Here is a 12,186-nt window from a genome sequence, read left to right on the forward strand (position 1 = left end):
TGTTATTCTAAACCTGACCAAACTAGTTTACTCTTGTTATTCTAAACCTGACAAAACTAGTTTACTCTTGTTATTCTAAACCTGACAAAACTATTTTACTCTTGTTATTCTAAACCTTATTAAACCTTCTTTCACTCTTGTTTTTTTTCACTTATTTCTGAGTTTTCTTCAGAATGTAATAAATAAATATGACAAAGTATTTTAATCAATATTCTTTATGGGCAGAACTTGGAAACTGTGTTTGTTATTACTTTAAACAAAAAATGGATTTCTCCAAATATTCTGTTTATTGATAAACATGGTTTTTGTGTATACACAGATTTGTAAAGGATCTAAACACTTACCTCAAACTTATATTTTCTAGTTCTTTTCAACATGATGTCGCAGACGTACCTTCGATACTTCCATCTATAAAGTCTGTTACATTAGATATAATAAGTTCGAAATATAAAGGTTTACACCATCAGGTTGCAAAGATAAAGGGATTATACGTACAAGAGTTTTAGGCAATTGTTCAGTTCCTTAATCTTATTATATTCCGCAGGGTTGTCTTGTATCCTATGCTTGTAGCTTGGTATATGAGCAGGTTGGATAAATGTGTTTGGTTGTGTATCCTATTTATCCATGTGTATTCTAGTTGTATCCTATGCTTGTAGCTTGGTATATGAGCAGGTTGGATAAATGTGCCTGGTTGTGAATCCTATTTATCCATGTGTATTCTAGTTGTATCCTATGCTTGTAACTTTGTATATGAGCAGGTTGGATAAATGTGCCTGGTTGTGTATTCTATTTATCCATGTGTATCCTAGTTGTATCCTAAGCTTGTAGCTTGGTATATGAGCAGGTTGAATACATGTGCCTGGTTGTGTATCCTATTTATCCATGTGTATTCTAGTTGTATCCTAAGCTTGTAGCTTAGTATATGAGAAGGTTGAATACATGTGTCTGGTTGTGTATCCTATTTATCTATGTATACTCTGGGTTGTATCCTAAGCTTGTAGCTTGGTATATGAGCAGGTTGAATAAATAGTTCTGTTGTATAGAAGAGGAGAATACAAGAAAACTATCCAAGACATAGGAATCAAATAATCATTATTCAAATATTTCTCAGAACTGAAGTATATCTGGCAACCTTATAGGTTATCTGTCTTATTCAACAGTTCTCAGATTCTCTGGTATCAGAACAGACTATATTCTTTATACCAGACATTTTTTATACCATACTAGACTATATTCTTTATACCAAACTAGACTATATTCTTTATACCAGACTAGACTGTATTTTTTATAGTATACTAGACTATATTCTTTATACCAAACTGGACTATATTCTTTATACCAGACTAGACTATATTCTTTATACCAGACTAGACTGTATTCTTTATACCAGACTAGACTATATTCTTTATACCAGACTAGACTGTATTCTTTATACCATACTAGACTATATTCTTTATACCAGACTAGACTGTATTTTTTATACCATACTAGACTATATTCTTTATACCAAATAAGACTATATTCTTTAAACTTGACTAGGCTATATTCTTTATGCCAGACTAAACTATATTCTTTTTACCAGACTAGACTATATTCTTTATACCAGACTAGACTATATTCTTTATATCAGACTAGACTATATTCTTTATACCAAACTAGACTATATTCTTTATACTAGACTAACCTTTATTCTTTATACCAGACTAGACTGTATTTTTCATATCAGACTAGACTATATTCTTTATACCAAATTAGACTATATTCTTTTTACCAGGCTAAACTATATTCTTTATACCAGACTAGACTTTCTACATTCTTTATACCAGACTAGACTGTATTCTTTACACCAAACTAGATTGTATTCTTTTTACCAGACTAGACTATTCTTTATACCAGACTAAACTATATTCTTTATACCAGACTAGACTGTATTCTTTATACCAGACTAGACTGTATTCTTTGTATCTATATTATTTATACCAGGCTAAACTACGAATGTTTCAGACTTTTGATGAAGTTTTTACACATTTTCTATTTTATATATTATTAGATAATGTTTATTTTCTAAACATTAATGTATTTTATTTGACCAGGATAGAAGAACACTTAATATTCTGTATACAGTATATTAGTGTATATAAAACATGATTAAATGATTGCTGAGACAGATTTAGCGCTCGTCTATGGGTATCCATCTAATCTTATCTACAAGGTTCTAGAGAGAAGAGCTAGGGCTTGTATTGCTCTAGGTATATATTATATTGAAGCAAAGAATGTAATTGTGAAGAAAAAAATTTAAATGTAAAAATGTATAAAAGTACTGAAGCAATGATCTATATAACTTGTATTTGACCGTATCCTTAGTTCCTCGTTAAGTTTCTAAATCAGTTTTTTACTAAGAATCATTTTCTTTTTTCATCTTAAAATTTTTAATTGATGTTTACCAAGAGAAAAGTTGCAAAACAATCTTATTCAAAGCTATATTTTTTATTACAAGAAAGAGGATTTGTATATTATTGTTTAAAACAGTTTTTTACATTTTTACATTTTCACATTTTCACATTTTCAGAGATTTGAAAAATATCCCAAAGTGTTATTTTAAAGACCTTGTATATTTGTATAAAACTTTATTTCAGGAGACAGGACTGGAGCTCTTGAGGATTTGATTAAAGCCAGAGATTCAATTAATCAATCACAACAAGGAAATATGTCAACGAGATCTTTCATAAAAATATTTCTAGATCAATAAAATCCCTGCCCTTCCCACCCCTTCCTCCCTGATGGGGGGGGGGGNCCCCTTATTCCCCACCTCTCTGATACTAACGGGGGAGGGAGGCTCCTTCCTCTTTCCATTCATCCCCTTCCCCCTCTTCACTAATATGGATTTCTTCCCTTCCTCTCCCCTCTCCCCCCTCATAAAATGGGGGGGTCCTCCCTCCCCCCCTTCCTCCTCCCTGATATTACATGTCTGTTTGCAATGAGCAGAATTGTGAAAGAAAACCATTTCCAAGATAATGGAGAGAAAGAAGGGAGAGTTTAATAATTTATCAATTCCTCTTTGAACCATGAAATTTCTTCAGAAATCTGGACTGATGGATAATCGTGTCATATGCATAGAGTGTGCAACGAAAACATCATCCCTTCAAACCATTGAATCACTGATTAAAGAAGTAAAATTAAAAAAGAACTCATCACCTGCCCAACCTCCCCAACCTGTCCAACCTGCGAGGAGAAAACATCCCAAGTTTGCAGGGTTTAATGATATAGTTCAGGTTCAGTTTCTCCCCGGCTCAGGACGATTTATGGTTGCAGATCGGGATATTCAGGTTCAGATCTCATAAAACCTCTTATTCTCGTTTAATCTCTTCAATTACTGTTTTTTCTTCTACCTTCAAACCTGAAGTTTAATACTGAGTTTTTTAAAATTATGTTAATTCTACAAAACAGAAATTCGTTATATCATATTCAACTTTTGAAGAACAGGCCGCGCATATTTAATTTACAGGATTAAATTTTAAAACTGCTAAATTGTAAATTTTCCAGTTCAATAAAGACAGTTTAAAATTTTAAATTACATGTTTCTCTACGGAGTAGTTGATAAAAACTTCCGCACTGAATCTAATAAACTTTCAGCATAACTACAGTGTGCATTGTACTTTCAGCATAACTACAGTGTGCATTGTACTTTCAGCATAACTACAGTGTGCATTGTACTTTCAACATAACTACAGTGTGCATTGTTGATGCTGCCGTCGGAAAACCCCCGAGGGTTTACAAAAAATGTTTAGCCTTGCTGCAGTTGATTTTTATGAGAAATAAATATAATCTTAAATAAACATTATTAATATTCCGTTGAAAAATTCTCAGGTTCAGTAACTATGTATGTATTCCAGGGAGTAAGGAATACAAGGGAGATATAACTGACGCGGTTCGCCCTACCATATGATTATACATGCTTTGCAGACGAGTACTCCATTTGTATAAGAAGTGTTTGTCTGATGTACATTTACTGCGTATACAATAACCTATTCTGAACATTTCATGTACAAATGAAGTACCCGTCTGCAAAGCATGTATAATCATATGGTAGGGCGAGCCGCGTCAGTTATATCTCCCTTCTATTCCTTACTCCCTGATGTATTCCTAGGTTGGAGAACTGATTGGAACCGAGCGTCCTGCTGGCTCCGTGGTTCTTAATGATTCAGTTTCGGAGAAATGTGATAGCTGTCTTACAGACTGCTTACTTGCTCCGATACCCTGTACCTCCTGTATCACGGCACGGTACTGCTCCGTGGACTGCCGAACCCAGAGCATGGAATCCCATATGCTAGAGTGCGGGGTTCACGAGACTATCTCCAGGGTAGTATTGGAGAACCAGATTCTTCCATCCTTTCCTCAATACTATAGACTAGGGTTCAGGATACTCGCTAGAGCAAGGAGATGTTCTCAGGTTCTAGAAACTATTCAAACATTTCTAGACGAGGAGAGTTTGGATTTCTCCAGATCAGTTGAACAGCAGGAGATGGATTTCCTCTCTGTTTTGAACCTGTGCGGCTGGGATGCCAATGTATCACTGGAAAAAGATTTTTGGACTTTCATTATGGTTCTTCTTTACTTAGGTAAGAATATAAACATAGAAAACAAGATAATGCATTGTTAACCCTATCTCTGCTGGGGTGCTTGAAAACCAGGATATGCTGGGGGAGGGGGGGGGTCTATAAATCCCATGTTTAATGTCCAAATATGACAAATGATACATCATTGGAAAGCTCTTCTGCTCTACTTTTAGAATCTGCAAAAAATTTGCAAATTTGCAAAAATTGAATTTTTTATNTTGATACTAGGGAACTGTCCCTTTAAAGGAACTCTTATAATAGATAATCACTTGATACTAGGGAACTGTCCCTTTAAAGGAACTCTTATAATAGATAATCACTTGATACTAGGGAACTGTCCCTTTAAAGGAACTCTTATAATAGATAATCACTTGATACTAGGGAACTGTCCCTTTAAAGGAACTCTTTTAATAGATAATCACTTGATACTAGGGAACTATCCCTTTAAAGGGACTGTCGTTTTAATTTCAAGTTAACTTTTATTTAAGGAAGGGCATGCCAGATTCACAACGAAACTCTTTAAATCTTTCTCTGATTAAAAACGTGAAAGATATCTTCGTTTTTCTCGCCTTAGGAACGTTTACTTGGGAAAATTTTCCTCCCTTGTTTTCTAAAGTAGAAATTCACAAGTTAATTAATAGATGAAACCACAAATAAAAATAATCAATTCTTTTAATAAAACATTCTTGATCAGGCTAAGCTTTTAGAATCAGACATGCCATTCTAAATATAGAAGGTCACGTGAAACTACGTCTACAGTTCCTTTAAAGGGAGTGTTCGCGAAAGATGAAAGGGGTATAATAGGCTTACGGCGAAAAATAATCACTTTTGATCGCTACTAATCTTACTTCTATCTGTTGAGTCTTTAAGTAGAAAATTGTTAAAAACGACTTATGCTGAAGAACGTAGCGTCCATACAAATTCAGAAACTCCCTTTAAGATTAAAATTGTTGTTTAGAGGTTTTCGATGAAAAAGATTTTTATATGTTGAGCGGAGATTCTCAGGAAATTTGGGGTTTAACTGATAACCTTGGGAGAAACATCAACAAATTGAAAACTGGAGAACTCTTATTCAGGATTGTCAAGGTAAATATGATCATAACATCAGATTAACTTGTTTTTGTAAAATCAAATTTTGTTTAATTCTTTGAATCAGCTTTCCATACAATTTATCCATATTTTGAAAACAACTTTAGTAAATTAATTTACAGAGTAGAAAAAGTTGATCCAAGAAAATTACAGTTTTCGTTTTTTTTTAGAATTTTATTCAGTTTGAATGGTTTTCTTTTATTCAAATCCTCTTCAATGATTAATAAGGAGTAAACAAGTTTAAAGAAAATTTAATCTCATCCTTGAAAAAGTACTTCAATTTTCTAGTCAGAGATTGGAACTTTTGTGGAACTTTTGGAACTTTTGTGGGGATATTGTTAGTCATGGACCCTTGATCTCGATATACAATTTCAGCACTTTGATGCTTGATACCTCATCTAAAGTTATCCTTGCAGGATATGGAGAGGAATTGAATTAATCTGTAGAGATCAGCTTAAGATTGAGGTCAATGCTTGATCCGGAGATTGACACGAGAGTTCAGACTTCTGAGTTAGTAACTTTTGTATTGGATATACATAATCTCGATCTGAGCTAGTAACTATTGTATTGGATAAACATAATCTCGATCTGAGCTAGTAACTTTTGTATTGGACAAACATAATCTCGATCTGAGCTAGTAACTTTTGTATTGGATATACATAATCTCGATCTGAGCTAGTAACTTTTGTATTGGATAAACATAATCTCGATATAACTTTTGTATTGGATGCACATAATCTCGATCTGAGCCAGTAACTTTTGTATTGGATAAACATAATCTCGATCTGAGCTAGTAACTATTGTATTGGATAAACATAATCTCGATCGCTTGATTGCATCTTCTAAAGCGACATTTCAAAATTGAAATAAAAAATAAAACTAGTTTAAGATCCGTCCTATAACAAGTTACAGTATCATATTCGCCTTAGTTCAATTACTCCTTGACAACTGTACATGATCTCGCCGGTTTGTGTTCATAATAACCCCTCTGTTTAGATTGTACAGTACAACTGCCACTCTGTGATGCAGTGTGTTCATGACCAGGCAGGTTCCGAGTTCAGGATGGAGAGTATTGGATCTGCTCTGTATACAAGTCTAGCGTTCCTCAACCATTCATGTGATCCTAACACCATCAAGTACTTCGTTGGGAACACTGTGTTCCTGGTGGCTAGTAGACCCATACTACAGGGTGAGGAAGTGACGGATAATTATGGACCTCATTTTAGTCTTTCCACTAGAATCAGTCGTCATAATTGGCTCCAGGTTAAATTAACAATTATCTTCATTTGTAGTTTGATGTAATTTTGTTAGATTATATTTTAAACATAATCAAAACATGTATGCTAACATAAAATTATTTTGGGAAGGACTCCTTTCTTTGGCGATGAAAATTAACAAGGAGGGGGGGGGGTAAGGCTGTGAATTTTAGGATATTGTAACAAAAATCCAGAGAAAAGTCTTAACTTTTGACGTATAACTTAATTACTGAAGCATATGGTATTCTCGTTCATTAAGGGCGTATACCTAATTTTAAATTTAAATTCTTTTTGTTTCAAGGAGTACCATGGTTTTATCTGCAGTTGTACTGCATGTACATTAAACTATCCATTAGCAGGTACTTAAACTAGGAATTTAGTAAATATAGCAAGATGTAGTTTAAAGGGACTGTAAGCTTAATTTCAAGTGACTCGTTTTACGGTGCCCTTAAAAGCGTTGTCTGATCCAAGTATGAATTATATATTCATGTTTTTGTTTCTTTAAAATGTTCATTTGTGGTTTCTCTGTGAAATTGACTCACGCATTTACTTGCTTAAAAGAAACAACAGAGAAATTTTCAGAATTAAACACTTTTTGATCAAATTAAGGTTTCAAGGGTACAGTTGTAAATCAGGCATTGCCATCTTTCCCTGGAGGGTTCCTTGGAATTTAGCTTACAGTCCCTTTTACTTCGATGTCACTGTCCATTCATCCTTCATTTTGATTTATTTCTAAAATTCAATTTTTTCATTTTTTTAATTGATATTTAGAACATCTACCGAGAACCATAACCCGCTGTGTTTGCTCCTGTAGGAGTTTAAGACACGAAGAAAACCAGAAAGGAAAAGGAAGCCTGAAAGGTGAAGGAGGCCTGAAAGGAGAACTGGTATTGAAAGGAGATACCTGGATTTGCAGTTGTGGGAAGAAAGTTTCAAAACAATCTCTAGAGAACCAAGTAAAATGTATAATGCAGCGGCTTATAGAAACTGCAAAGGTGAGAGGGATATTTATTATCAGTTTATCAAACTATTCTTTTTAGTTTTTACTTTTTACTGTTCCTTGTACACAATCTATACATTGTTTATCCATTCGCCTGACAAACAATAGTGGAAACCCTAACCCCCTTCCCCCTCCATAAAATATGTCACTTCCCCCAAGAAATCTCGCTTCCCACCCCCTTCATCAAATATCCCCCCCCATCAAATATCCCCCCCTTCCTCTAAAATGCTAGTCATGTTTCTAGTTTCAGTTAATTCAAATATTAAATTAACAATTTCATTTTGCCTGAAAGAAAATTAAGTATGTCTTAACTGCAATTTAACCTGAAAGGAAGGGTCGTGGAAATCCTAAAATAATTCTGGGCACGTTTTTAAAAGTTTAGGGTCAATACACCACTCTCAACCTTCAACAACTGTAACTATAACGACTGTAACGACTATGTAACTATAAGGACTATATAGCTACTAGGCTTTTAAGGCGCTTCGCGCCCATCTTCTATTTCAACAATTTTTAAAATTTGATCATTCATAAACCTTTCTCAAAGTTGCGTGAGGTAAGGCACTAAATATGGGTCCGGTCGGTTCAGCCGTTTCGACGTTTATTAGACAAACCGAAAAACAGACAGACAAGCTAAATTTATGTATAGATAACGACTATAACGACTTTATATCTATAACGACTTTATAACTCTGTAGTCTGTATTGTCATTTAATTTTGTCGCATATTATCACAATGTACAAGTTCTTACTACTTTGTAAACCTTTGGTTCTTTAAACTTAGATTATTAGATCTAACAGAATTCAAAGTTGAAATATCTAAGGTCTTTTACACCGGGTTGCAAAGAAATAGAGAAAATTAGAGTTTGTGGCAAAGAGGCAAATACTCAATTCCTTTAGAATTTTTGTCTGCCTGTCTGTATCCAATAAACAACTCACATGGTTCCAGGGATTGTTTCTGGATTGTTAAAGACAAACAAATTTGACCGGAAAGTTTGTTATCTTATTTTGTAATAAGCCCTTTTAAAAAACAATTTTAACTCTTAGCCTTTGCTTTTCAATTCATACATTTTTTCTTCATGCTCCAAAAATAAAAATTTTTGCAAAAATATTTCTTTGCTAATAGGTACATTTTGATGAATATTAAATGTCGACAATTTTTTCAATTTGACCTTCTATGGGGCCATGTGAGTTGCCACACCAATTTTGGGCCCGATCAGTTTAGTCGCTTGGACTAAACTTAGAGTATTTAGGGATGATAAATATATGAATTATCTCCTCCATTAGTTCTAACCTTTTGTAAATAGAAACTCTTTCCAGTATCTATATATGGATAAAGTTGTAATCTCTGTGTGTTTGTCCGATCATAACTCAGGAGATTCTAAGTTGAGTTGGTCGACTTTAATAGCGAAAATTTAGTTTCCCGGTAAAATCGATCAAGTGGGGTTAAAAAGTGGGAGTAAGTTTTAGTAACCTTGGCAGCGCTGGGTTCCCAAGCTTATAGGTAGATATATTATGATAGGGACGTGCAGAGAATTTTAGCGGGGAGGGGGGTAGGGCGCGATGGTCCAATGGTTCCAAGCTATCAAGAAAAAAATCGATGCTAAGCGCCTTGTAAGCTCAGTTCAAAATGTTTAAACCTTTTTTCTTATGGATAATAATAATAATAAAACTTTTCTTTTATTGGAAAAATTGATCATTTATTGAGTTTTCCCAAGTTCTTTGACTGATGGAAAAAAGTGTTCTATTTTTGATTTAATAATTTTTAAATAAAACAGATTTATTATATTATAATTTACAAACAGTATTATATAAAATATTACATTAAGTTAAATACATGGTTTCAGATAAAACACAAGAAAATAATTTTCATCTCAAAAAAAAAAAAATTTAACTCAAAAAACATGAAGAGGGACTATAGAAGGGATACAAACTGTGAGAGAAAAGGACAAAAAGAGCAAAAATAGGATTTTATTTGTGGATTCTCCAAGTCTTCTCAGTGAAATTTTTCCAAAGAAACTAAATTTTTCTAATCCCTAAATCTTTGGAACGTGAAGTTGTAAAACTTTAATATTTTAAACTTAGATTATTTGATCAACATAATTCATTCTTGGAAAGTGTCAAATGTCTACAAAATTGGGTTCCAAAGATTTAGGGATTAGACATTTTGAGTTTTTGGCAGAAACTCTTTTAATACCTGAAATCAATAGTTTGGGTATAAATATGAAAAGCTATAGATGCACATTATATAATATAGCTGTAATTTACTTGATAGAAATGATCAGGGATCAAGGCATCCGTAAGACTATGTTTTAACATAGACTATAAGGTGAAATTCAAAAACCTCGTCCCTGCAAAATATGTGCAAAACTGGTACACAAGGTGACTATTTACATAGTTATTTACATTTATCTAAAAAATACTTAGATATATATATATAAGTATATTACATATATATATATATATATAGTATAGTGTATAGGATGGTAGAGTAGTATCTGAATATATATATCCTGTAATATCTCTTGATTAGGTTGAGTTTACTGGTGTAGAGGAGGGTAGAGTAGTATCTGAATATATATATCCTGTAATATCTCTTGATTAGGTTGAGTCTAGTATAGTGTATAGGATGGTAGAGTAGTATCTGAATATATATATCCTGTAATATCTCTTGATTAGGTTGAGTTTACTGGTGTAGAGGAGGGTAGAGTAGTATCTGAATACGCGTCCTGTATCAGTTCTCTCTACTCCTATATCCGGCATCCCTTCAACCTTCTCCTAACTGCAGAGAAGGTTTACTGGAAAGCGCTGAGAACAATGCATGGAAATAAGAAAAATATTTCTAGTTTCTAAAAATAAAATTAATCTTTGAAGAGACATTGTTTATTTTCTCCAAGTTGTTGAAAGAAAGAAAGCATGAGTGATAAATTCTGTTCTACTTTAGAAAAATGTGTTATGAAGAGAATATGGAAATAAAAAGACGGTATTATTTATATCTTTTATACTAAACTTAGTTACGAGAACGTAATTAGTAAAGCCCAAATAAGAAGAGCTGAATATATTTTAAATAACTATAATTAAAATAGTTCATTAAGTTTAATAAAAAAAATATATTTTAAAAACAATCATGTAGACAAATTTAGGTTTACTTAAAAATTGAAAAATGAACTTCATTCTCCAATAGTTTGAAAATACCAACAGCAGGGGTATTTTTTGATTATTATTGAAATGTATTGCAAGGTTTTGAAAAGCATTATTCTAAACTCTGTGGCAAAAATTCGTTCGTTTGTTTTCCAAAATCCTTAAAACCCAGAAATGACCTGAAGTCAAAACTTTTGTTTAATGGCCATACTTAAGATCTCAATATCCACTGTGGGTTATGTGTTTGATCCATAGATTAATAAACATTAATAGATTGGACACTAAATGTCGTCTTTTCAAGATTTAGGGAGTTTTCGTTCACAATAACCCTGAGACAGAAGCCCAAAGGAGTTCCGTGCAGGCAGCGCCTGCTCTCTCTCTCTGTCTTGTTATTCAACGCTGCCTGCTTGGAACTCCTATAGGCTTCTGCCTCAGGGTTATTGTGAACAAAGAACTTCTAGATCATAAAAGACCACATCTACTGTCCTGTCTGTTATCGTTAATTAATCTATGGTTTGATCCCTTGACTTTTTTTATCCCTGCAGTACGGGATATTCAAGAGGAATTGAATTAATACGTTGGTCTGCATAAGATGAACATCAGTTCTTGATCCCCAGATTCTGGAGAGGTTTTTATTATTCTTGTATCCGTATATATTTTGTACCTCTACACCAGAAAGAAAAGTATTGTCTCTTTCGGCCATTTAAAGATTAAAATTTGTGAACAATTGGTTTTATCCAATTGATAAATGGCCCAACTAGGATTGATTGCCAAGAATTGGAAGAAAAGGATGATTTTGAAACAAATGGAAACCCATCACCAAACATAACATCAGTATATAAATCAAAACCCTTATCAAAAATTGAACTGTCTTTCCACAAAATTTCCGCGAAAATCATTAATTTTGCGTACATTTCCACAATATTTGCAATTGTTTTAGCCAACTTAGTCTTTCGTCAAACGGCGCAAAAATTTGAGTAAACCAAACCAAGTATGTGCGAAATTGCTCGAAAATTTGCTTTCAGTGGAAACCCTAACCCCCTTCCCCCTCCATAAAATATGTCACTTCCCCCAATAAATCTCGCTTC

General features: G+C 33.5%; 1 protein-coding gene across 2 annotated transcripts in view; it reads left to right on the top strand.

The window, feature by feature from the left end:
- LOC111700166 (SET and MYND domain-containing protein 4) overlaps window positions 1-10,834 on the top strand; it is a 13,950-nt gene extending 3,116 nt beyond the window's left edge. Inside the window, exons 3-12 of one of the 2 annotated variants that reach the window (XM_023470994.1) lie at window positions 1,044-1,078; window positions 2,169-2,249; window positions 2,637-2,702; window positions 3,118-3,326; window positions 4,148-4,619; window positions 5,575-5,702; window positions 6,702-6,968; window positions 7,263-7,320; window positions 7,733-7,956; window positions 10,637-10,834. In XM_023470994.1, the coding sequence (XP_023326762.1) occupies window positions 1,044-1,078; window positions 2,169-2,249; window positions 2,637-2,702; window positions 3,118-3,326; window positions 4,148-4,619; window positions 5,575-5,702; window positions 6,702-6,968; window positions 7,263-7,320; window positions 7,733-7,956; window positions 10,637-10,810 (1,714 nt within the window). In that variant the 3' untranslated portion in view covers window positions 10,811-10,834. Of the gene's footprint in view, window positions 1-1,043; window positions 1,079-2,168; window positions 2,250-2,636; window positions 2,703-3,117; window positions 3,327-4,147; window positions 4,620-5,574; window positions 5,703-6,701; window positions 6,969-7,262; window positions 7,321-7,732; window positions 7,957-10,490; window positions 10,601-10,636 lie in introns of those variants that run through there. The other variant, XM_023470995.1, reaches the window with a different exon arrangement.
- Window positions 10,835-12,186: the final 1,352 nt, after the last annotated feature.

Source organism: Eurytemora carolleeae, unplaced genomic scaffold (assembly GCF_000591075.1).
Source record: "Eurytemora carolleeae unplaced genomic scaffold, Eaff_2.0 scaffold392, whole genome shotgun sequence".
Classification (NCBI taxonomy): Eukaryota; Metazoa; Arthropoda; class Copepoda; order Calanoida; family Temoridae; genus Eurytemora; species Eurytemora carolleeae.